Below are 26852 nucleotides of genomic sequence, written 5' to 3' on the forward strand. Positions count from 1 at the left end.
GTGGCTGTAGTTTAGTGGTAAGAATTCCACGTTGTGGCCGTGGAGACCTGGGCTCGAATCCCAGCAGCCACATCCCTTTTTTATTTGTTACTTTTTAAGTTAATTTTTGGTTAGATTTTGTTCCAGATTGGCAAGTTTCTGCTGGCTGGCTTTTATAAATGAACCCGGCCCATTTCCTGCTGGTTAGCTGCCTTAATTTTATGAAAGCTCGAGCATGAGTTTACTTGTTTTGAGTTCGGCTTGACCTGACCGCAGCTCAGCTCATGAGTAGTTTCTCAACTTTGAGCTTGGCTCGGGTCGACTCGTTTATTCTTTTAATAATTAATTTATACATCTATAATTATAGTTATTTTCTAAATATTTTTTTAATTATAATGTATATACAATATAATATTTAGTTGTTTTTATCATAATTCTATATATAACCATAACTATTATGTAAGTACTAGATAAATTAAATAAAAACTATAAAATAATAGGTTCGTTTATACTCACGAGACAACTTGAGCACGGTAAGTGAAGCTCAGGTTTGGGCTTGCTCGAATCAAGCTTTAAGCGATCGAGTAGCTAGCGAGCGGCTTGGCTCATTTACATATCTACTTAATTCACATTAATGGCCGATTGGCTGGGTAATCTACACATAATGACAACCATGAATTTAAGATAAGAAATGGAACCCTATGCCAACAAAAGTGACCGATGGTTGGCTACCATAGTTATAGATTTATGATCATGCTATTACAACTTAAATTTATACAAAAAAATTATGAACCACAATGAAGAATTTCGGGTTTAAAAGGAGTAGGTTTTGGTTGATTTCGTAGAATGATTGGCTACCCTGAGGGTTTCTTCGATAAGTTTATGTGCTTTCTTGCTTCTTATTTCGATTCTCATGCTTTCACTCTTCTCAATCTTGTCATAACTATGCCAAGAGTTTCCATCATCGACAACTGATTTCTTCATCTTCAAATGCCTTAGTTTCGTGGAACATGCGCTGCAAAATATGCCATACATTATAGGGTATATAATTTCAATACTATGATTTTGCTATTTTTATTGCTATAATGTGAATCGTTGTTTAAAAAAATAATTTATATAATTCGTTAGGGCACCTTTTTTCAGCTTGTATAGGGTATATGAAATCTCAGGACCGACACTGTTTCTTGAATACCATGAAATGTACTTGGTCATTGCTAAGCTATTACTTATGTAGTATATACTTAAACTATATGCATGGGCGGTTTAGTTATTTTGGAGAGTTAAAACATAGTAAAAATCCAAGGCCCTCTTGTTTGTTAATATTTTCCTTGTCCAGTTTGAACAACCTGATTCATTATTTCAATTTCGATTTTAAATGGAAAGTAGTAAAATAAAATTTACATAAAAGAAACTTAATTAATTTAGTAAATAGGGTACCTAATCATATAAATGAAAAAAACTTTTTAATCATTTGACATTCAATAAGGCTATAGAATGTGGTCATGACCCTCATCACCACCATGACCCTCTACGTCCGTGTCATGTCACTCATCAGGGTCGGCCATGAGAATTCATGTACCCTGTTCGAGCTCGAAAAAATATGCCCTATGCCTTAACGAAATTGGGTATTGGGCTCACTAAAGATCTAAACCTAATGCCAAAGGGGTTAATAATTAATCTAAACCATAAGAATAGTTTTGTAAGGGGGCCTTTGTTGGTGTTTGCATGGGTGTACCATATTGAAAAAATAGAGTAAACTTCCGTTTTGCTCCCTGTGGTTTGGTCACTTTAACGGTTTTGCTCCAAACCTTTAAAAATAACCATTTTACTCCCTAATGTTTTGGTTTTTTTGCCATTTTGCTCCCCGCCTCTAACTCCATCCAAATTGTTTGTTTTTCCATTTTGCTCCCCGCAGGGAGCAAACTGGCAACAAAACCAAAACATCAGGGAGTAAAATGGCTATTTTTAAAGGTTTGGGGCAAAATCGTTAAAGTGACCAAACCACAGGGAGCAAAACGGAAGTTTACTCAAAAAAATATTTTACATATACATATCGGTTTTTTTCATATAAAATGTGCCCCTCGAAATATCGGGCCCTGACCGGTTGTCCTCCCCGCCCACCCCCAGGGCCGGCCATGTCACTCACCTCTAATCCACTACCCAAAACCACTACCCTAAGGGTGTGGTCATGACCCAAACCACTAGCCCCTTATTTATTTTAATGTATCTTTATCTAAAGAAAAAGGAAATGATTTCTTGAAAAATGTAAAGGAGGACCATGGTGGATCAAGCAAGGAGTGGTGCAGTCTTCCATTCATGTTCATAGGTGGCGAATCATGTCCCAACCATTACCCCCTCTTTAACCTAATACATAATTAATTCACACATGATGTTAAAAATATGTTTTTTTAGAAGACCGATTTCATTAAAAATGAAAAGAACTTAAAAAGTATAGAAAACACTAAATGTTTATTTTCTAAAACTCATTTTCAAAAGTAATTAGTTCTTGATTCAATATTCTTAGTCTTTATTGGCTTGAAGCTCTTTATTTTTTGTTCGACGAGCAGATCCATTTAATGATGAATCTGTATTGGTGTTTTATTACGCTGATTTTTTCTTAGATGACTCATAGACCTTACATATTGGAATTATATATCATCAATATCTTTTTTCTTTCTTTTTCTCATCCTTCCAATTATCCATACCCTTTCTTTTTTATTTCGATTGACAACTTAGAAGCATATTTTTTAATAAAAAAGATTCAGTTGCTACAACAATATGAACAATATATCATATCTTGACTGGTTCTTTGGATCCAGATAATACGAAGTGATGAGTTGGTTATTACTTCTATAGTTATTTGTTTATATTTTTATACTATGGGGCTGTTTTTTTAATACTAACCCTCAAAAACCAACGAGTCACACACTAAGCATAGCAATTTTATCAAAAGATGAATTCAATTTTTATTAAACCCTATAGAATTATAATAGAATTATTATTGTTCATTTTGTTATTGAACAAAAAAGAAAAAGAAGAAACCAATTTATCAATTTTTGTTACATCGCTGGATAGAATACAAAGGGAAATAAAGGTTTATTATTCCCTTTTATAAAGATCCAAATTTTGATGCCTAATACCCCATAGTTTGTTCGAACTGTATAGGGAACAATAATCAATTTTAGCGCGAATGGTTTCTAGTGGAACCCTACCCTCTTTGATTCATTCAACACGCGTAATTTCTTTTCCGTCGATACGTCCTGCAACTTGCACTTGAATTCTTTTTGTATCTGCTTGTTCAGTTAATTCTATAGCCTTTTTCATTGCTTTGCGAAAAGAAAATGTTTTTTTATATCAAAACTAAGAAAGTTAATGAAATTTTTTGCTAAGTAGTTGAAAAGGTTAAATGTTTATTTTCTAAAATTCATTTTCAAAAGTGAATGTTTTTTTTTATCAAAACTGAAAAAGTTATTGAAATATGTAACGTATAATAGTAAAATTAAAAAATATTTATTTGCTAAGTAGTTGGTTGTTTCTCTTCTTATAATCTTATTGAATTAAACCTAAATTAATGATATAATAATTTATTTATACAACACAATAACTTTACTGAATATTCAAGTTAATATTAAAAAATATATATAAGTTTCTGAAGGATTAATAATTATATAAATATTGTTGACGAAGGACGATTAATAGTAATTTTATTTTTATAATAATATATAGTTTTTTCTTTTTCTTTTTTTTTAATACATTATAATAGCTTATTATTATATTTACTTTTAATAACATATTTTTAATTTTTTTCCCTTTTTTAAAACCATATATTTTCTATACCATTTTTTAATAATTCTTTTTTCTCATTTTTTAGAACATATATTAATTTATCGATTAATTTGATACTTCTTTAATAATTTACGTTTATAAATTTTTTCTAAAAACTTAAGTACGTATTTATGCTTGATTCTTTCCGGACATTCTGTTATAAGTTTTGTTAAAAACGAAGTTGTATTCTAAATAAAATATTTATTTGGTATCTCTTCACCAAGGATGATGATGATGAATAGTAACTTTATTTTTATAACAATATATAGTGTTTTGTTTTTTTTATTTAATATAGAGTTAATTGCTCGGATGGTCCCTGTGGTTTCAAGTTTTTTCACGTTTAGTCCCCACCTTTTGAAAATAGCATGTATGCTCCCTATGGTTTGTCATTTTGTTACTCGGATAGTCCCCCAACATTTACTCTGGGGACTATCCGAGTAACAAAATGACAAACCATAGGGAGCATACCTGCTATTTTCAAACTAACTAACATCTACTCAGGGACTATCCAAGTAACAAAATGACAAACCATAGGAAGCATACATGCTATTTTCAAAAGGTGGGGACTAAACGTGAAAAAACTTGAAACCACAGGGACCATCCGAGCAATTAACTCTTTAATATATTATAATAGTTTATTATTATATTTAATTTTAATTACATATATTAATTTTTTCCCCTCCTTTAAAACCATATATTTCCTATACCATTTTTTTAATAATTCTCTTTTTTTCTTTTTTTAGAACATATATTAATTTATCGATAAATTTGATACTTCTTTAATAATTTACGTTTATAACTTTTTTCTAAAAACTTAAGTACGTAGTTGTGCTTGATTCTTCCCCGACATTCTTTTATAAGTTTTGTCAAAAACGAAGTTGTACTCTAAATAAAGTATTTATTTGGTATCTGTTGACGAAGGACGATGAATGTTAACTCTATTTTTATAACAATATATAGTTTTTTGTTTTTCTTTTATTTAATATATTATAATAGTTTATTATTATATTTACTTTTAATAACATATTTTTAATTTTATTTCTCTTTTTTAAAACCGTATATTTCATATACCATTTTTTAATAATTCTTTTTTTCGAACATATATTAATTTATCGATAAATTTGATACTTCTTTAATAATTTACGTTTATAACTTTTTTCTAAAAATTTAAGTACGTAGTTGTGTTTGATTTTTTCCCCGACATTCTGTTATAAGTGTTGTTAAAAACGAAGTTGTACTCTAAATAAACTATTTATTGGTATCATAAAACGATACGATGATAAACTAAACCGTTCTAATGGTTTGATTTTCTAAACAACATGCTTTATTTTCAAATCACGTTTGTTTTACATTATCATTTGCTCGGTTTCGTCGCAAACACGCGACCTAAAAAAACTAGTTCATTTTAAGAATGATAGAGAGAATGAAAATCTATATTAGTTTTTTTTTTAAAGTGAATTTCATGTAAACTTATATTAGTTGTATATTACTTCGGTTTCATGCTTATTCCGTGAGGAGGAAGAAGAGTTGTGTGAACATTTGTTTACGGCTTGTCTTTTTGCGAATAGAATATGGATGACTCTTAGTGCTTGGCAGCATACCCCCATTGTATGTTTTTGCATTTCGAGATCTTATGGAGGCTCACATTTTTCTTAACTTACGATCTAAAGGAAAAAAGATAATTCATGGCCTTATAATGGTTACTTGCTGGTGCATTTGGAAAGGTAGGAATGAAATGACGTTTGATAACAAGAGAGTTACTACACAAGATATCTGGGATAAATCAAATCTAGAAGTTACGTATGGTTGAAGAATAGGTATTTATTTAAATCCATAAGTTGGATGGAGTGGTGTAAATGTCCGTTGTACATGTTGTAATTGTCTTGTCCTTTGCCCGTTTGGGTCGAGGTCGTTTTTTGTAATGGTCTTTGCTAGGGGTGTTCAAAAAAATCCGAATCCGAAATATCCGAAAACCCGTATCCGAAATATCCGAATTTTCGGATATCCGAAAATCGGATAATCCGAAAATTCGGATTCGGATAGTGATTTTGAGAATTTTCGGATAATCGGATTATCCGAAAATATCCGAAAATTTAATTTTTATTTTTTTCGGATATCCGAATATCCGAAAATATCCGAAGTATCCGAAAAATATCCGAAGTATCCGAAAAATATCCGAAATATCCGAAGTATCCGAAAAATATCCGAAATATCCGAAAAAAATATCCGAAATATCCGAAAAATATCCGAATTTTATATTCGGATATCCGAAACTATCCGAAAAATCTGGTTCCAAATATTAAAAAATAATAAAAATAAAAATTAAATAAAAAATTGGATATTCGGATATCCGATTAGATATCCGAACCCGAATCCGAAATTTCGGATATCCGAAAATCGGATATCCGAAATTTCGGATTCGGGTTCGGATGTCAATATTTCACTATCCGAAATTTCGGATATCCGAAAACCGGATTATCCGATCTTGAACACCCCTAGTCTTTGCCCTTTTGGGTCAGAGACGTTTTGTTAATGAAGTTAATTTTCAAAAAAAAAAAAAGTTGTATATTTAAAAAGGAAAATAAAAAAATAAAGACGATAATTAATAATATGAAAGAGAATCAATTTTATTGGACCAATTATTTAAGTTTAATAAAGTATGGTGCATTCAGAGTAACCCAATTAAATTTATATATGAAACTTAATTAATTTAGTAAATAGGGTACCTAATCATATAAATGAAAAAGTTTTTTAATAGTTTGGCATTCAATAATACATTTAATTCACAAATATATATACAAATAATCATATTTCATAAAAATCATAACATAACCATTTGACCTGTAATTTAAAGATTATTCGACATTAATATGTCCCCTTAGGGTGGACATTGTGGTTCAAAGAACGAGAAGGGGAGGCCTACGTGGCCATTTCCATATGCGGGAACAGTGCCCCACATGAGTGGTTTTGAGAAGGGAGCGGGATGAGCGGCCTTCTTCCACCAACTATACCGATTGAATAAAGTGTCACCGACCCCAACAGAAAGAATTAAAGAAAAACAAAATAAATAATGTAAATACTAGCCTTTTCCAACATTTTCTACACATATTTCTCCCTACAAACTCACATTGGCAAAGGCTTGGATCCATATTTCTGAAGACCTAGTGACTAGAAACCAACAAAGGCAGATGGTTTTCGGAAACGAGTGCTTAAATAGTTTGTGCTAGTAGGTTGAGAAAAAAGATTGTAGCACCTGCCAACTGGTTTCAAAGTGGAAGGCTATATATGGTGAGTGATATGAACGTTACAAGTTAATCCGATGAAGATATACATCAAATGAAGGAAGAGATCGCATAAAGTTACGTGTTAGAGTAGGTTTAATTTACCATTTTTGTTATGTTATTCTTATATAATTTGCCCTCATGATTGGAATGAAATAATTGTTCAAATGACAAAAAGTTATTAACGTAAATGCATTTTCTTTTTAAGTTATATTTTTTATTATTTATTTTTAAAAAAAAACTAGAGAAGCAATGCTATAGGGATTCTAGTTGCACATTTTTCTCTTTCGTTGTGTACCTAATTCTTCTCCAGAAGCAACAAATGAAGAATTATTTAGTGACTGATTAACATCCATGTCATCTACACAATTTTTGTATATTAAAATCATTTAACTTGTTTAATATACACATACTTATGAAAAATAACTTTTATCCGTAAACAGATAAAAATTTGAAGATGTGACACACCTAAGTATTAAAAATGTTGTCGTCGATATTTTTTTTTGTATTATATAAGATGATATGTGCTTGTACACAGGGGCGGACCCACCCTTTGGCCAAAGTGTGCGGTCCCACCCCTTGAAGAAAAAATTAGTGTATATTTTAGGCAAAAAGTCTGACCGAACCATTTGAAAATGTGGTTGAACATTTCATCCGCACCCCTAGCAAATAATTCCTAGATCCGCCCCTGCTTGTACATAATTTTATTATATAAGATGATATACGCTTGTACATAAAGTAGTTAAATTTCAATGATATTAACATAAAAAAAATTAGTACTAATTGACAATTTTAAAAAGTTTAGATGTACTTTATAAAAGTTCATTATGACTGTAATATGATTAGATAAGATATTTTCCATGTAAAGAAGTTTTATCGGAATTTATGATTTACAATGAAATCGTCTAAATCGGGTAAAATAATATATTTAATTAATTGATTCTATGTACTCAATTTATTAATGATTTACCATTTAATTAATGGATTCTATGTACTCAATTTATTAATGATTTACCATGATAAATCAAACCAAAGACCATAATGTCTGTATCATGAGCACCTTGAAATCATTCTAAACAGAATACTCATTGAAACCCACATTATTCTAGCTGAACCAACTCACAATTCTCATGCAAAACCTTTTCATTCACGAAATCTTTAAGATTAAAGTCGTTAAACCCACATTGTTCTCTTCAAAAATAGTTGTGGGTTCATCCTAAAAACCAGTTTGTAGGTAATCTTAAATGCTAAGTTGATTTCTTCTTGTGTTTTTTTTTTTTTTTTTTTTTTTTTTTTTTTTTTTTCTGCAGGCAAAGTTTTTATATGTTTATGTGGAATGCTATTATAAATTGAATGTAATCATTTGAGTTTGTTGTTTGATTTTGTGCTTCATCAATTTATTTGAGCAATTTTTATTTTTTTTAATTTTTTGTTTCTGAGGTTTTTTTTTTTTTTTCGATTCTGGGTTTTGGGGAACATTCTAATCTTGATACCCAAAATGTATATGAGTTGTTGGGGTTTTTTTTTATTATTTTATTTTGGAATCTCATATTGCAATTAGGATTTTGTAGGATTCTTTATATTTGGTGCAATGATATTTAGTGCTCAATCTTTGTGTTGTCTATAGAAGTGATAATTTTTTTTCAAAACAAAGAGGAAAAAGAACAAGTTGAAGTCATTGCATTCGGGTAAAGATCAATTCGTTAAGCGCGTTTTTAATGTGTTAATTTACCGCGAAACGATAAACTTTTGCCCAAACTATAATATGATCCTCAAATACCATTGTTTGTCTTTTTGTTGTTAATTAATACATAGTTTGCATTGAAAATATTTATAACTAATTCTAAACAGTTTGTGGAATAATAGAATGCAAGTCACTTTTGGAGTTTAATTTGGCTTGTCTTCATGAAAATGGAAGACTATAAAAGAAGGGGAATATTAAGGTTACCGGGAAGTTGTCGTAGGTTTGTTTCTTTTTATTTTCTTATTCCATAAATTAAATATCAACTTTTTTTGGAATATTATTATGTGATACTTCTTTGTTCATGATGCAACTTTCAGAAAACCAAATGAATGGATGAAGGCTGCTGTAACAATCACAGTCAGTATTGTTTTTGGTTTCTTCATTGGAGTATCGTTTCCGGATATTTCACCACCAAAGGTACATGTTTGAAATTCAGTGGCAGACGCAGGAATTTTTTCATGGGGATACGGAACATTTTTAAAAATTTTAGGCCCCTAGGTATATAAGTAAAAAAATCGGTTCGTATCGGGTTGGGTCGGGTCATGTAAAATAAACGAACATCAAACTAAATTTATATAATCATCAAAAACATGTCAAACCTTGTTACAAACATAATTAAAACGTCGACGCCCTACGGGTTTTCATTTTTTGAAATCTATCCAAAATATCATCTGAAACTAATTTCTTAAGCAATTTTTTCTCTATATAACATAAGTTCATCGCTCCATAACATAATGTTTCAATTTTAATTTTCAACTATTCAAGCCATATAAATCATAACATAAGAGAGAGAGAGCGGGAGAGAATTTCTAAAGGTTTTGAGCTTTAATTATTTTATTATAGTTTGAAATATTGTTGGGTTTGGTTAATGGGCTAGCTATTTAGGAATTATAAGTGGGTAAAGGTATGGGTATTTGGGTTTAGTTAGTTAGGTATTAAAAGTTATATAATTTAGGTAGTATTTTTTTTTAAATAAGAGTTTACAAAAAAAAATTTAAAATATAAATTGATATCACTTTTTACCTAAGGAGTGCGGACGAAAAATTTCAAGGGTGCGGTCGAAAAATTCCAAGGGGTGCGGACGAAAAATTCCAAGGGTGCGGACGGGATTTTCGACGGAATTTAGCACTAATTTTTTTTTTTTCCCGGGGGTGCGCCCGCCCACCTTGGGTTGGGCTTAGGTCCGCCCTTGGTTTGAATTAAAGCATTGTGTTAATGACACTTATATTTATGGTTTTAATTTGATAGCTCAAACTCGTACCCTCGATTGATACATACCTTGGTGACAAAAATTCGGGACGTTCTACACAAACAATCTTAAATGCGATTTCTGTCTCAAGGGACAATGTCTCATCCAAAGCTCAAAAACTTGATGATCCATCACAGGTACTATTGTTTGACAAATGTATGATCACAACATAAATTATAATTCAAATTAGGGGAATTGGCCTGTAATAATCTCACCTAGACCTTATTGGCCATTAATAATCCCACCTTATAATATTCCCCCACTAGTCCCACCTTTCACATATTTTTCCTACAATGGTCCCCCGTTAAAAAAACTTAACGGAGTTAAGCTTTTTTCCAAATTGCAAACAGATTTTTTTAGGGCTTTTGATCAGAACAATGATACGAGTCCATTGATGTAAAACTTACTTCGAAATGGTGCTCCAAGTGACTTGATTTTGGTTAATTGGAAATTTAAATACCCGATTTGAAGCGCCGTTTTCATCGTTTGGAGCACCGTTTCGAGGCAAGTTTTACATCAATGGACTCGTATTGTCGTTCTAATCAAAAGCCCAAAAAAATCTGTTTGCAATTTGAAAAAAAGCTTAACCCTGTTAAGTTTTTGTAACGGGGGATCATTGTAGGAAAAATATGTGAAAGGTGGGACTGGTGGGGGGAATATTCTGAGGTGGGATTATTAATGGTCAACAAGGTCTAGGTGATGTTATTACAGGCCAATTTCCCTTCAAATTATGATTATTATTCTTAATTTGTCATTTATGTAGATTTTCGTCTCAACTAACCCTCGCGGTGCGGAAAGATTACCTCCAGCTATAATTGCTGCTGAATCAGACTTATATCCTAGAAGATTATATGGTAGACCTAGTGAGGTCAGCAAATCTGTGGCCAAACTTGCTATTTTGTTTGACTTTTTAGAGACTTGTTAAATTTTAATTGTGATTTGCAGGACCTAATATTCAAACCAAAGTATCTTGTGACTTTCACTGTTGGTTATAATCAGAAAGATAACATTGACCAAGCAGTCAGAAAGGTCAAACTTTTTCCTTTGTATCCGTCCGCTGCCTCGTTATATCTTCGTTTATAATGGTGTTTGAATTCTATAGTTTTCAGACAACTTCACTATCCTTCTGTTCCACTATGATGGCCGAACAACCGAATGGGATGAATTCGAGTGGTCAAAACGAGCCATTCACATAAGTGTTCTAAAGCAAACTAAATGGTAAAGAAACGAAATCGATTTGTACTTTTTACTGGTTATGCGGTATCTTTGACTTTTAGTTGAATTCATAGGTGGTATGCTAAAAGATTCTTGCATCCGGATATTGTTGCACCGTACGACTTCATATTTATATGGGATGAAGATCTCGGAGTTGAAAATTTTAATGCTGAAGAGTGAGTGTCTATGAAGAGTTTTTAAATAGTCAATGTTTGACTTTGACTTTGAATCTTTACATTTTTAGATACATTAAACTTGTGAAGAAGCACAAATTGGAGATATCGCAGCCCGGATTGGATCTAAAAAGTAAGGGTTTAGCATGGCATATGACCAGGAGACAAGAAGATGTTGAAGTTCACAAGTAAGTAACACTTTGACCTTCGGTTTAGTTGTTAAACATTAAACCTTTTTGTATGTATTTTAATCTACGAAGTGACGTTTTTTATGTTTTTGTATCATTTTTTATGGTTTGGCAGAAAAATAAATGAGAAAAAAGAGAAACCAGGCTGGTGCACTTACCCGCATTTGCCTCCATGCGCAGCGTATGAACACATTTTATTTCATATTAAACTTTTACTCATAGATTGACTTTTGAGGTCAGACGGGATCATATGAAATTAGAGATTGCAAAAATATAAGTGTTACCAAATAGTGGAATAGTGTTGACTTACCAAGTACGGTTATGGGTACAGATTTGTGGAGATCATGGCTCCCGTGTTTTCTAGAGAGGCTTGGCGTTGCGTATGGTACTTAATCCAGGTATTGCATACACCATGATCAAATTATTAAAAAAGTTCCTTGTTATTTATGTAATTCAATTTGTTGTAAATGCAGAATGATTTGGTCCATGGATGGGGTCTTGACTTTGCCCTACAAAAATGTGTCCAGGTAATCCATGTTCATGTTGTTCTTTACCATAAATTCCAAAATTTGAACTTTTTTAAATAACAATTGGGTATGTCAAAATATGATGTAGCGTGTGTTACGATAACGAGGAGCAAACACGTTGATTCTGCGAATACCCGTGTTGATCTTCCCCAACCCCAAAATTCAACCCAAAGGGCACAGAATTTGAAGTGAAAATTGAGTAATTTAGAAATTCAAGTCTGACCATCCAAATTACAAGAGAAAGACATAAATAAAGACAGAAATTCCAAATGAGCCACAAAAAGGCCATGGGCCAAACACAAGCCCAAAAACAAAATGCCTAAAACACTTTAAAAAACATAAAAACATAAATAACTAATAAAAATAAGTGTTCTTTGGCCCGGAACCGCCGTAGGCGTTTGCAGCAGGATGGAGCTCGTTCTCACGATCGTTTCGCCTGGTCGCGCGCCCAAAACGGACCCCCGTAGCCCAAGTTAGAGCCATTTTAGTGAAGTCCCTTTTGTTACACGATCTTGGGCCTCCAAATACAAGATGGCCCGCTCCTCCACACTTGGACCCGCATCAAAATATGATTAGAGAAGTTATATCATCTATTTTTCTAATAAAGTGATTGACTAAGCTTTATGCATTAACACAAGTTCGTGACTTCAGACAATTTCCCTTTCAACTACTTTTTTAAAATTTTTGCAGTTTGACCCGATAGAGATAAAACATAACCCGAATCAATCTATTCATATGGGCATTTAAATTCCATTATTGCTTGCTTTCAAGAAAGCTCGAAGTGTTGACAAGAGAATATTTTTTCCCTCCTTAATAGCCCGCAAACGAAAAAATTGGAGTTGTAGATGCACAATGGATTGTTCATCAAGGCGTGCCTTCTCTCGGGAACCAGGTAATGAGCAAAATTTCCCAATTGTCATTGTAAATTGTAATATTTTTGTTTACCATCATGTTATAATCTTTCTTGTTTTATTTGATAGGGAAATGAAGATGATGGGAAAGCTAAATGGAAAGGGGTATGAAATGGATCTCTTTTAATTACATGCACCAGTCTTTTTTTTTTTTTTTTTTTTTTTTTACTAAATGTTAACTTTTGGTGGTCAATTTTCTTTCTTTTTTTTTTTTTTTTTTTTTTGTAACAGGTGAGGAAGAGGTCCCAAAAGGAGTGGAAAATGTTTCGCGACCGCCTATTCAAAGCAGAAGAAGATTATTACAAATCGATTGGTGTTGAAAATATGGTTCCTAAAGCGAATTGGGTGAATAAGAATAAAACTAAGTAGTATGGTTGTTATAGATCCACATAGCATATGATTTTTGAGGAAGATCTTTACTATATGTAAAAGTTTATGGTCATTATTGAGTGTATGTTAAACATATTCAATGGTAAAAAGGTAGTTGATTAGGCTTGCAACTTGACTGTGTTGGGTAGGGTAGGGTTGGGCTATTGAATTAGGCCCGACTCTACTTATGACGGGTCACTAATTCGCATGGTCCAAGCCCGTCTTTGGAACCTTTAACTTCATACTTCAATAAGTCATAGAATTTAATTCCCACCTTATTTTGATTATATTAGAGGTTATCAATTGAGAGTTGACATGTGATATATTCGGTCTTCTTTGTGGTCTTGGACTCTTGGTAAGTTTATTTTTTATAGACACTTTTGAAATTCTAACACTATTCGGTTTTGATATTGTAATCTTTGAGTCGTTAAAAAGGTTCACATATAATGCTTATAAGTTATAAGGCGAGGTTTGACAACTAGTCGGTAACATACATGACTATAAGGTCGTATTCAACGTATCAAAACACTGAATTTGATGTTATATAGTTACCCTGAATCTAAACAGCAAGTTGGGTGTAAAATTTACCCCAACTCAACGAGTGAGCTTATATTGGCTCAAACTTAGCTAGGAAAATTATACGAGCCAATTGACTTCACCAAATTAAGATCCTGGTTGTTGCCCATTTTCTCTTTCTTTGTGCACTTAATTCTTCTCTAGAAGTAACATACGAAGGGTTGTTTAGTGGCTAATTAACATTTGTATCATCATTAAAATCATTTAACTTGTTTCATATACATGTACTTGTGAAAGCTTTATTAAAAAACTATTTTATCCGTAAATGTCACACCCCCAAAATCCATCATGCGGAGTACTACCGCTTGGAGGCGTGACATGACCAGGATCGAGCCACCAATCATACTGAACTACGTATTTAAGTAATTAAAACCAACCACAATACGATTGGTGACCAAAAGCTAGTTAACCAAGTTTTAATTTAAACAGCGGAAGCATAAACGTAAGTCCAAAATATAAGTCCATAGTTTATAAGTTAAAGTTCAAAACACAAGTTTAATAAGTTCATAAGGATTAAGTGTTTATTACGGAACGTGACAGTCCGTATCCCACAACGACTCCTTCCTCTCGTGTAAGCTCCCAAGCATTTAACGACCTGTAAGGCATGTAACAACGAGTCAACAACAAAGTTGAGTGAATTCATAGTTGGTTGTTTAGTTATAGCGTTTGTTTCGTAAATCATTTGTTCGTTTTGAAAACTATGTATCGTATAAGTTTGCATCGCGGTCTTTCTGACATGTTTGCGAAGATTAGTGGGAGTTTCCCATGTGTTACTAGACCACGCGTATCGACTGCTACGAAAATATAAGAGGTGCCCTAAGTCAATGTCTATCAGCATTGACCCTTTGCCCATAGTCCATTAGTACACGCCCGTCCGACTGGCACGGTGTGAGGTTTGTTAAACATAATAGCGCTATTAACTAATGACCCGCTCGCCATAGGCCTCGGCGATTAAGTCGATAAATGAGGGACTTAAAGTGATAGAGTTGATGGTCTTATGATCGTGTACGTAGGTTTTACGTACGTGCCCTTCAATCCGAGGACAGTAAAAAAGTAGTTTAATAGAAATGATAGTACAAGTAGTTAATCAATCCCATTCCCAACCCCTGGGAATCCCATGCCTTAGAAAGAGTGTGAACTCACCTCGGTTTGCTCGGTTAGATTCTCAATATAGCTAACACTCAAGGTCGGTCAATCACGTCCTAATATAATTTACCAGTTAGTCATTTAGTGGCTTTCAAATAGAACACAAAGTTCCTACACGTATCTATCACACAACATGCATCGTTTTAACGGTTTATGCCCCTCTAAGTTTCCCATCCATTCCCCACTCAAAATCAAACATACGATGATGCACACAACATATATACCATGTTAGATCATTCACGGATAGCATACTCGACATTTAGACACGCAAGTCACAACTTATATCAATTCAGCATTAACATTCAAAATCGGCTGTTTTCGGACGTTTTAATAAAATAGTTAAATTATTCCAAAAATTCCCAAATTTTTACAAGATGTCTTAAACGTTCCATATTTTATTGTGTAAAAATATCGGGGTCCGGTTCACTACCAATATTTTATAAAAAATCATATTCCGGACTGAACTCAGATTTATGAATTTCTGACCACAGTCCACGGAACAATTTATTAAAAATTCATCGAGTGTCCGATTTACGAAATTCCAGTGGGGTAATTACACATGCATCGGTTGTCATCTACTGTACAAATTTCATGGTCTGATTCATCACAAAACTCAGGTTATGACTGAAAGTACGACACCCATTTATTGCTGTCAAAATTCAGCTTAAGTTGCTGTTACAAATTAACACTTTAAAAATAGTTAAAGAAGTCCAAAAATTATGATTCCGGTGCCATTAGAATCGTATTTCATAATATCACATTTTAGACTCAAAATATCAGTTTTTCGTTGAGTTTATGACCTGTTTACAGCCAACTGAAGTTGGCTGTAAAACTTGGACAGATTCTGATTTTCAGTGTTTAGCCTTCTAAATCGTGTTCGATCGATACCGTTAACAAGTTTAGTGATCACAACAACATCAAACATTAATATTAACCAGTAAATTATCAAGGAAATCAGCAATAATCATATCCACACCAGATCTACATGATTTACACACATAACTTTTCTTTATCCAACTTATTCATCTTTTGTCCAAGACTTTATGTTAGGTTCTTAAGTGTTTATGATTTTTATCCGACGAATCTCTTATTAACCACATTAGACAAGATCAAGAAGGGGTTTAGAGTCACTTACTACTAGCTCGAGGCTAGGGAAGATCAGTGGCGGACCTAGAAATTATTTGCTGGGGGTGCGGATAAGGTGTTCAACCATATTTTCAAGGGGTGCGATCGGATTTTTTGCCTAAAATATACACTAAATTTATTTTTTAAGGGGTGCGGCCGCCCACCCTAGCCAAAGGGTAGGTCCGCCCCTGGGGAAGATCAAAGGCGTAAAAGTGGTGGATAAAAGCGAATAGAGAAGGTCCTTCCACTTCCGAATGCACCGAGCTTCGTTGTTGGGCCTCTTACACCTTGTATGCTTGTAGAATGGATGAAGATGAATGAATGATAGTGATGGTGGTGTGGCTTGGGTTCGGCCGAAGCCAAGGGAGGAGGGAAGAGAGAGTTTTGGTGTGTGTTGGTGAAATGTGAGAAATGAACACTAAACCTTTCATGCATTACTTATAACCAAGTTTCCACTAAATCCTTTGTGTAATGTGTCATGTAGGGGGGGACATGATCTAATAAACAAATGAAATAAAATCAAGTTGTGTAGGGGCCATGATGGCCATAGATTAGGTGGGGGGGGTCTAGCATAGGTTAAACTAAATAGTTACAATCTAGTTTCATCCTAGTTCAAATCCAAGTGTTTAGTTAGGATGTTTAGTTACTAGATATTTTTATGGTGTGTTATGATGTTCAGGAACCATAACTCGCTCAGAAAAATAAAAACAATGCTTCTAGCATTATTTTGGTGTCCCGGGTAAAGTCCGGTTGTTCGGTTCGGTGTTGTTTCGTTAAAGTGCTTAATTATTCCGTAGAGCGTCCTATATATATATTTGCAACGTTTTTAATTTTTAACACTCAGGAAGTCATAACAGACTATTTAATGACTTTTCTGTACACTATTAGTGTGTCAACATGCACATGTAAATATAACACAGATATCAGAAAGCAGTTACGTAATTCCACACAGTCGTCAAGCACATTAATTATTATTAATAAATTGTACGGAATACATGGGATTTTGAAGGTTGTCACAGTAAACATGTTAAGATTTGATGAAGTGACGTTAGTAAGTATTAAGAATGTTGTCATCGATAAATTTTTGATTATATAAGATGATGATATGCCCTTGTAATTAAAGTAGTTAAAATTTAACGTCACAAAAAGAGTCAACATGACATCTATGAAAAAAATTGTGTTACTAAGAGACATTTTTAAAAAAGTTTAGAAGTATGTCATTTATAAACTAATAGACATTCTATTCTTTTCTTATATCTTACATTTTCAAAGGAGTTGAACAGTGCTATAATTTAATTATTATATTTAGACAAATAACATAATTTGGCTTTTAGTTTTGCTTTTTTAATTAACTTTTTAATGAATTGTTAAAATACATTTTCAAAGGAGTTGAAGAGTGTTATAATTTAATTTAATTATTATATGTAGACAAATAACATAATTTAGCTTTTAGTTTTGCTTTTTTAATTAATTTTTAATTAATTTTTAATGAATTGTTAAAATGGAGTACATCAAACGTTTTTTATTTTTATAATTATTTTTAATATAATCATTATAATTTTTTGTTGTTATAATTTCTTTTGAATAGATTTTCTTTTACATTTTCAAGGGACATGAATAATGTTATATTTTAATTATTACATTTGGACAACTAACATATTTTAACTATTTGAAAGACATACAGGAGCTCAATTGGTTATCACGTATACACTCATCCAAAACCGTACATAATGGTTTCAATTGAAGTTTCTTTTTGTCCATTTTTTATTATACAATTTTTCATTGTCGCGTTGTAAACTTGTGTTATAGAATTCTGGTAGTTTCATTTCTACACTTTTCAAATATTTTGGTAAAAGTTTATATTTGTTATATATGTTTTAACAAACTGTTATATTACTAATTACTTTATTTACTCTTTATATTATAAATAATATACATTTTTAGTTCATTTAATTTGATTTTCTTTTTCTGTAGGTTGCATTAGTTAATTTAAAAGAAAATGAATACATAGTGTGTTTAGTTTGGTATAAATTTTATTAACAATGGACTTATATTAAAAATAGAGTATTTTGTCGAGTGGTGGGACCGTGCCGAGACCCTGACATACCGCATCGATTCCGACCGAATGACATTTGCACCAATAATCCAACATAACAGTCATGGCCGGCCCTGGGGGTGGGCGGGGAGGACCACCGGCCAGGGCCCGATATTTCAATGGGCACCTTTTTTTTTATGAAAAACCCGATATGTATATGTAAAATATTTTTTTAATCGGGTACATCCATACAAACACCAACATAGCCACCTTACAAAACTATTTTTATGGTTTAAATTAGTTATTAACTTCTTTGGCATTAGGTTTAGACCTTTAGTGAGCCAAATACCCAATTTTGTTAACGCCTAAGGGCACATTTTTTCGAGCTCGAACAGGGTACACGAATTCTCAGGGCCGGCCCTGATAACAGTTATTCGTTAATTTAGTATTATTCTAGCCATGTTCTTATTTAAATAGTATCAAAATTATTATTCGATAAGAAAAAAAAACTCAAATTACAACTAAGTGCATTATGAGAACTTTGGAAAGTTTGTTTTCGTTTTCTTTCTATTAAAAAAATCTACGCGTTTAATTTTTTTCTCAACGCTCAGATATAAAGTTTATTGAACTCGGAATTGTATTCGAGTTATAACATTTTTCATTAGAAATAAAACAAACAATGTAGGTTCTTTGTTTTATGTCGTATGTGTGATAGTTTAGTACAAAAAAGCGCTTACCACCTGCTTACGAGACATCCCGCTGCAAAGCGCGGGTGTCTCACCTATGGCATGTTTGGCTAAGCTTTTTGTAACAACTTATTGACTTATTGGCTTTTTGAAAAGTCATAAGCTTTAAAATGGTGTTTGGCAATGAGGGTGTATGTGAGTGGGAAAAGTGACTTTTCCAAAAAGTCAGTTCATACTGACTTTTCAAAAAGCCAATAAGTCAATAAGCACTTTTCAAAAAGCTTAGCCAAACATGCCCCTAGTATCCTACATTTACAAAGGGCATGTACAGTAACTTACCTTTTAGTTTTTTTTTTTTGTGTCTTTTTTCTTTTGCTTTTGTCTTTTTTTTAATCTTTTTGTTTTTTTTTCATATTTATACCTTTCAAATTTTAGTTTTAACACTTACAATCCGTTAATTTTCTAAGACATTTGTAATCGAGTTTTACGTGTTTATTTTTATGTATATGTTGGTATAAATTCAAATTCATTTACATTTAGACGTAAATTTTTTTTTTTTCAGAAATGAGTTATGTCAAATATAATATGTTTTTATACTTACTATTATATACGCTTTTTAGTTGTCTACGTTTTTGACGCAATTTTTGTTTTCTGAAAATTAGTCGGGTTAAATATAATACATTTTCTTGCTTATTTTTATGTATGTTTTCAATTATTCTACGTTTTGACGTAAATTTTGTTCGGAAACGAGTTGGACAAATATAATACGTTTTCATTAGGCGGTATAAATTCGAGTCATTTTACGTTCCGACACCACTGCAACGTGTCGTAAATGTTTTCTTATGTGCTTATTTTTATGCACGTGTTAGTATAAATTCAAGTTGGTCTACGTTTTGACGTAAATTACAATTAGCAATTTGTGTGAAAAGTGCTTTCATCCTATTTGCGTTTTTGTTTCTTTCTTGATTTTTTTTTACTTTATTATTTTTATTTTTTTACTTTTCTTATATTTAGTGTTTTAGTTTAAGGTTCCTTTTTCATTAAAGTTATATTTAAGATAGAGTTTATATTTCCATTGACAATTAATTTAAATTTTATCTTTATGGTTTTCAGTCGATAAAAACATGCTTTATATTCTTTTAAGCATATTTTTTTCGGTTTCTATACAGTGCCAAGATAGATATCGAGCGAAACCCCGCTGCGTAGCACGAGTAACCTTACTAGTATCTTACATTTATAAAGAACTTGAACAACGCTCAAATAAAATATTTTATTATTTTAATTTTTAGTTTTGTATTCTTAATTATTCTTTAGTAAACTAGTGCTTTCAACCCGGCGCGTTGCGCCTAGGGATTAGCAGGGTTCGATTCGGTTCATTATGATTCGTGGTGGTATAGACACTCTTAAAATTAAAATATATATATTGTAAAAATCTATTAAATTAAACTGTTACAAATACATAACTTCTAAATAGTTACAAATGCACTAACTTCTAAATTGTTACCAGCTCCATCAAACACCACCTACCTTACCTATGACCAATGACAACTTCTAACGGTTGGCCAACGACAACTTCTAACCACTCGCGAAGCGTCTTCAAGCCGCCAATGCTAACCATATAATTTTTGATGGCGTAACTACAATCAAACAATAAACTTAGAACTTCTCATATATAAAAGCGAGTGTTATTACCATGATAATGGTACATAGGTGACCTAATGACTTGAAACACATATCATACAACAATTATGACACACTTAGTTCAGACAAAACCTTAGTGTGTTGCAAGTAGATTTAAGAACCACCACCAGCCTTTGTAGCCTATGTGCTACTTGTTGTCATAAAGGACAACCCACAGCCACGTTGTCCGTTTTGGATTAATAATTATAAGTCAAAATCTGCAAATAATAAAAGACCGAGAATATGTCCACACAATATAGAAAATAAATAAACCAAATAAATATATGTTGTCCGTGGGTTCAACGATTTAACTCGTCAACACTCCGACATGATTAACAACCCTACCTCAGTTGATGATGAAACTAATTATTTTATGTTTAGACTATAAGTTGGGTATAAAAAAGTGCTCCCGTTCTTTAATTCCATCTTTTTATTGCCTGATATAAGGTTTAAACAACAATAAGGCAAGTTTGGCCATCATTATTGAAGAGCTCAGTGTCGCCACAAAATCTTACTAAAATCAGATTAACGCTGAACTCGATAAATAATTATAATTGGGTTGTTGCCAGGAGTTGGGACATACAAAGTTTTATATTTGTGATAAGCTAAAAGTGAATTTGAGAAATTGGGACCGTTCTAATTTAGTAGAACCCTTAGAGATCTAGCATATATGGTCTTCAAACTCCCAACTAATTAAGTAACCTAAACTTGCTCTTTGCATTCAAGGCTATCACACAGTTGATCATTTCTAGAAGCTGTAATAGTAATAAGATCCATGAAGTTTTTTCACAAATGAGGATTAAACTGGTCTGATTATTCTTTAGTGATAGAGAAATACTAAAAATCTAAGTTGAAAATTTATGCAACAGTAGTTAGACTTCAAATTGTAAGAAGACTTAATTTAAACACCAAAACTAAAGAAATTTAAAAACCTAACCTGTGTTTATGAGGCATAAGAATGAACCGAGAACTCTCATCACCACCCGCTACCGACTCTTTAATAGAAGAAATTAAACCTCAATCAACAATCGCAGAAGCCGACGCATCAGCCATCCTCATCTCAACAACCACCGGCACTACAATCGCCATAACACTGTACAAAACACAGCCGTCGAAACCCTTCTCGGTCATCTATAAATTACCACAAGTTATAAAACCCTTATCCACCTATAAACTTACCAAAAGTTATAAACCCGCCGCTCTCAACCACCTCTGTTCTGCGGACCCCCTCTCGTCACCATTCTATAAAATTCACTGCAACATGTAATACCAAAATATGTATAACCACCTCACCATTATTTAAACCTTCAAACAACACATGTGCCCCCAAAAGAAAAGGTAAGTACAAATATGTTCAATCATCATCATCTCAACATTCAAACATAGTATAAGTTCGAATCAGATGAAAAACAAATTCAAAAATAAAAGTTACCTATAGAGACAACTAAATATTCTTCACAAATTACTTCTGCAAAAACAATGGACATAGGGGAAAAAATTACGCAAGGGGAAACAATCGAAGAGGAAATTTGACAACTAAGAAGGAAAATAAAGAGGCAAAATAATGCACCTGAACTCCGGCAATGACTTGCGTTGTCGCATTTCGGCGGCCAGTTCGCAAAGCAACCCTAACGCCGCCGCTTTGGGGCTTCGACGGACGGCTGGAGATAAAATGGAACCAATGCCCATGGAAATCGTCGTTTTGATTTGAGATGGCGACGGTTGTGGAAATAGCCGTTTTGATCTAAGAGGGTGGTGCTTGTCATCTGTCCGACGCTCGAGGTGTGGAGAGAAAAGAATAGCTTTTTTGATGAGATTTTTTAGCTGATGATAATCTCATCATTACGTGGCTGTTGATTCGGTGGATGAATATAAACTCAAAGAGGAAAATACTATGCCACACATTTAGAATAGGATAGGGATTGGGGAATAGTGGTACCGTTCAACGGGCCAACCGGCGTCGCGGGCAAGGGCGACAAGTAGAAGTTTCCGTTTCCACTACCCCGCAGATTGTTATTAATCGGTGTCGTCCAGTGTTGCTAATCCTCTTCACCTTTTCAATCCAGTTCCACTATAATAATTGGATAGCTCGGTTATTTTTTCAATATTGATATTACAACTGATGTTCTGTTACAGGAAACTACCTATAATAATTATCTATTATTATGTTCCCCTTAATCTCAACTGTTTTTTGGAATGATCCTGATCGTTTAAAAGACTCAACTTTTAATCTGGTTCGTTTAAATTCACAATTTTCTTCTAGAAGCAGAGGTTGGCGACGGTTGTCTAACCGCCTCTAAAATCCCACCCACGTTCTGCAACAACTGCCCTCACTCTTCAATCCCCTTTCAATCTCCACACCCACATTGATGTCACCTCTACCCCCACATCTCTAGCCTTCCTTCCCTAACCCTAATCGACCCTACGATTAGTGGTCGATTTAAGAGATCCTAACGATGAACAAAAAGCTTTTGGAACGTGATGCGGATCAAACCGTAGAAGGATCCAATGCAGGTTTGAAGTCAACTTCGTCGGTTTTCTTGAAGTTTCGTATGGGGTTCACTGCAACGATAAATCGGAGAATGTGGAGCGATTTGAGTACCAGGGATTTTGTGTAAGGACAGTTCCCTTCGTTTGATTACATTCTTTTGTGTTTTCCCCAATTATTTTGGTTGCATGAGAAGAAGTGAAACTATTTTTACCATTCTGTTTTGTCATTTTTTTATAGGTCGTTGCTTGCTGCGCCTCACAGTTAAAATCCACAGGAACTCACCCCTTTGTCTAGGTCTAACAGTTTCTTTTCTAATCAAGTTGTTCCCTAAATTATGTTAATTCGATTGCTTAGTTGAATTCTTTGTTTACAATCTTATTCAATTTCCATATCGGATTGTAGACATAAAGTTTGTAATGTTGAGGGGAGTATCATTTATGTTTAACAAAAATGTTGTGGTGACAGGTGATGTTTTGGGGGTCAGTTGTGCTGGCTTTGAAGAAACAATTGAGTCAACTACTTGTCTTATATGGATTATCGCATTGTTATGCTTTTATAAGAACGGGTCGGGTAATGTGTCAAAAGTAAGGTAGGTTGGATTTGGCTAGCTGACCCACAGTCATTATCCGTTTATGTGGATTTATAAATATGTGAATATGGATGATTTGTGCGGGTAGAAACGGGTCAGCTTGGGTTGGGTTAGGACTTACAAGTTACTGGATGATGATGACAAGAAGTGACAGACCTGGCAGCTCTGTTAAGTCTAAAAAGACCAATATACAATATACAGGTGGGAAGTTTCAGAAAAAAGAGTGAAACTCAAGAAGATGATGAGGTATTAATTCTTGTACTATTATATGGTTAAATTTATTTGATTTTTTTAATTGTAAGCTGCTAATTGGTGTCTTCTGTAATAATCGGTACTGAATATGACCATATATGGTGTTGCAGGGAGCTATAAATTTGAAAGAAGAAAGACAAGTGGAACAAAAAGTTACCCATGATGAATATGATGGTTCTAAGGTATTGATGTATCATCAGTAATGGCAATTTTTTGGTCAAATATTACTTCTAAAGTTCTATTCTTGTGACAGAATGAAGAAGAATAACTGGATGACCAAACACAAGAGGATCACATAGATGCCCTCCTTGACTAGGTACATTTTACATGCATGTTATACTTACGGACTATGGGCAAGATTCATGGGTTGGGTAACGGGTCAAAACGGGTTTGGGCTGAACCGGGTCATCATGAGTATGAGCCGAAACACTCATTCTGACCTTCAACTACCTTTTCTTTTAATTTTCATAAACAATGAAGGCGTAAATAGTGATTACAAGAACAGTAGTGTCGGGCTGAGTGGGTCAAAACCGATACATGAAGTAGTTTCCATTGTGGGCAAGATAGGTGGGTAACATCTCAAAATAGGTTTGGGTTGAACCCGGTCATCACGAGTATGGATCAAAATGGGCCAGGACCTTCAACCATGTTTTCTTTTTAGTCTCACAAATATTTAAGGCTTAAATTGTGACCACAAAACAATATAGTTATATAAAAAAGGGTTATGCACTTATGTTAGTGTTAACTAAAATGTAAACATGGTATATGGGAATGAGTCAAAACTTAATTTCCACTTTGGGCAAGATGGATGGGTAACCGGTCAAATTGGTTTGGGTTAAACCGCGTTATCATGAATATGGGTCAAAAAAGACCAGTCTGACCTTCAACCACGTTTTTTTTTTTTTCATTTACATAAATATTCAAGGCGTAAATTGTGACTAGAAAACAATATAGTTACAAAATAAGGGTTTTTTGTGGCTGCAGTGTTAGTTTTTTGTCTTGCGGCATGATACTTCAGTTCGTTTAATACTTATTCGGCGAGTAGAATGCGGGGGCTCAGAACAAAAGGGTGAATAATGAAGATTGGGCTAAAGACTGTCCCAGCACGAATAATGTTTCTATTGCTTATGGTGGTTAGAATACCAGGAAGATATGGGAGTGCATCTGGTCAGCATGTTGGTGGTTGTTGACTTTTAGTCTTTTAGAGGCTAAAATTCACACTGACACCACCTCACATTACACACACAAACGATGTAAATAGTGCTTTATTAGTGAACTTTTCTTCTTATAATTGTAGTTTTTTTTGTTAAATTTAGATGTGTAAGTTTCTTGAGATGAATATTTCATATTCTTGTAACAATAGAAGGCCAGATGTCTATGTTTTGGGTTTTACTTTCATGTTTTGATTGGTTTAGTGTAGAATAATGCAGTTGGATCCCTAAACATGTTTATTCTCAAGTAATGTTACTGTGCAATTGGTAGGAATTTGAAATTTTATTTCACTTCATTAGCTATAAGAATTTGAAATTTTATTTCCCTTCATCAGCTATAAATTTGATGTCCAGCTTTTCAAGGGTATTGCGTTAGAAGCTGAAAACATGCTAACATCATATGCATAACAAAAGGAAAGACATCATCACGTCGTTGCGATGGTTGCTTTGTTTGTGGGTTAATACTTTACAATAGGTCCTTATAATAAAATACTTACGTCATCATATCATTAATATACCCGTCCACCGGACGGGTATAGAACTAGTTGAGATATGATGCAATATATAAAACACCTACCGATAAGAACATGCATGAAAAATTAAAATGAAAAATTGTGTAACGTTATAGCCATTAAGTTACATGAGCAAATCAAGTGCAATTACAACTACCCAAATTCAAACTGGTATATATCGTTTATTCAAACAATCTATATATGAAAGAAATCTTTTAAAGAATGTTAAAGGGTTTGTCGCATGAACATCTGTAGATCAGTAGAAAAGGTAGCTTTGTAGTGGTAAACATTAAGGGGTCATTCCAAAATGGATCTGGGTTGTTATGGTCTTCAATATTGATCGAAAAGTAATTGTGTAATTGGTAGTGGGTTGTATTCAAGTTTTGATCAAGTATGGTCAAGATTCCAACTCTTAAGCATCAATTTTCAATCAAGTTTCAAGTTTAAACAACCAATTCAATCGCCGAATTTCACATAATTACATCTAATTTTAATTAAATTAAAATAAAAAACATTAGGTAAAAAACAAACCTGGTGCAGTGGACAGTGACGGCTGGCTGTTCACAACCGTAGTAGCCAGACCGTCGAAGGATGACGCGTGGGAACGGTTCGGATAGAACGACGACTTTGCAGACACTGAAATTGAAGACTTCAGGTTTATAAATCTCAACAAATCAAAGCAAAGAACACTACCAACTAATGGTGTACCTGATTTAGCGGTTCAACATTGATTGCCCAAAGCTCCAAAAAAGGATGTGAAGAAACCCTAGTTCATCGCCTGTGTTCGTCACCTGCCACCTGATTTGCGTTCATCGTCGATGACATTATCGTTTCAGAGACCAGAGAAGATGTTACATGTTAGGGCTTTTCTATATGGGTGAATCTTGGAAAAACGTTTATGAAAGTGAAGGATAATCTCTGTTGGTATGGTAAACGGTGGTAGGTGACTTCTGAACAACCACCGCCCTGATGTCTCTCTAATGCGTTCCCTGATGTCTTCCTTTCTCTGTTTTCTCCAAATACTCATGCAAGAAAATAGACGCGTGGCCTTTTTACCACGCGTGAGAAGGCCATGAATGCTAATTTTT

General features: G+C 33.5%; 1 protein-coding gene, 2 long non-coding RNA genes and 1 other non-coding gene across 12 annotated transcripts; 3 read left to right on the forward strand and 1 right to left on the reverse strand.

Annotated features, from left to right (window-relative positions):
- On the forward strand, window positions 1-72 carry TRNAH-GUG. Its single transcript has one exon. It is a non-coding gene; the product is annotated as a tRNA-His (tRNA).
- An 8108-nt stretch (window positions 73-8180) lies between these two features.
- On the forward strand, window positions 8181-13583 carry LOC110871649. 2 transcript variants are annotated; one of them, XM_022120365.2, is made up of 15 exons: window positions 8182-8319; window positions 8937-9049; window positions 9147-9246; window positions 10078-10215; window positions 10842-10946; window positions 11024-11107; window positions 11181-11296; window positions 11368-11469; window positions 11538-11654; window positions 11770-11835; window positions 11986-12052; window positions 12128-12181; window positions 12999-13073; window positions 13162-13197; window positions 13324-13583. In XM_022120365.2, exons 2-15 carry the CDS (start codon window positions 8991-8993, stop codon window positions 13459-13461), a joined length of 1257 nt encoding a protein of 418 aa, XP_021976057.1. In that variant the 5' UTR covers window positions 8182-8319; window positions 8937-8990; the 3' UTR covers window positions 13462-13583. The 2 variants fall into 2 exon arrangements, with proteins under 2 accessions (XP_021976059.1, XP_021976057.1); XM_022120367.2 differs by lacking the exons at window positions 12999-13073; window positions 13162-13197; window positions 13324-13583 and adding an exon at window positions 12872-12983 and having other exon boundaries at window positions 8181-8319.
- Window positions 13584-20435: 6852 nt separating this feature from the next.
- Window positions 20436-26785, reverse strand: LOC110871654. Of its 7 annotated transcripts, XR_004864551.1 has the most exons (7): window positions 26473-26784; window positions 26296-26389; window positions 22280-22780; window positions 22142-22177; window positions 21647-21963; window positions 20803-20927; window positions 20436-20666 (listed from the first exon to the last, which is right to left on the reverse strand). It is a non-coding gene; the product is annotated as an uncharacterized LOC110871654 (long non-coding RNA). The 7 variants fall into 7 exon arrangements; XR_004864552.1 differs by having other exon boundaries at window positions 20436-21802; window positions 21889-21963; XR_004864553.1 differs by lacking the exon at window positions 20803-20927.
- LOC110871653 lies at window positions 22611-25499 on the forward strand. Of its 2 annotated transcripts, XR_004864555.1 has the most exons (6): window positions 22762-23323; window positions 23438-23494; window positions 23666-24035; window positions 24152-24223; window positions 24295-24357; window positions 25026-25499. It is a non-coding gene; the product is annotated as an uncharacterized LOC110871653 (long non-coding RNA). The 2 variants fall into 2 exon arrangements; XR_004864554.1 differs by having other exon boundaries at window positions 22611-23323; window positions 23438-24035.
- Window positions 26786-26852: the final 67 nt, after the last annotated feature.

This window comes from Helianthus annuus, chromosome 8 (genome assembly GCF_002127325.2).
Source record: "Helianthus annuus cultivar XRQ/B chromosome 8, HanXRQr2.0-SUNRISE, whole genome shotgun sequence".
NCBI classification, from domain to species: Eukaryota; Viridiplantae; Streptophyta; class Magnoliopsida; order Asterales; family Asteraceae; genus Helianthus; species Helianthus annuus.

Bases quoted from the DNA above. Each gene is read 5' to 3' on its own strand.
- LOC110871649 (XM_022120365.2), top strand. From the start codon at position 8,991: ATGAAAATGGAAGACTATAAAAGAAGGGGAATATTAAGGTTACCGGGA. The intron at 11,108-11,180 runs GTCAAACTTTTT...TGAATTCTATAG, and splicing joins TTGACCAAGCAGTCAGAAAG to TTTTCAGACAACTTCACTAT. The intron at 11,655-11,769 runs GTAAGTAACACT...ATGGTTTGGCAG, and splicing joins GAAGATGTTGAAGTTCACAA to AAAAATAAATGAGAAAAAAG.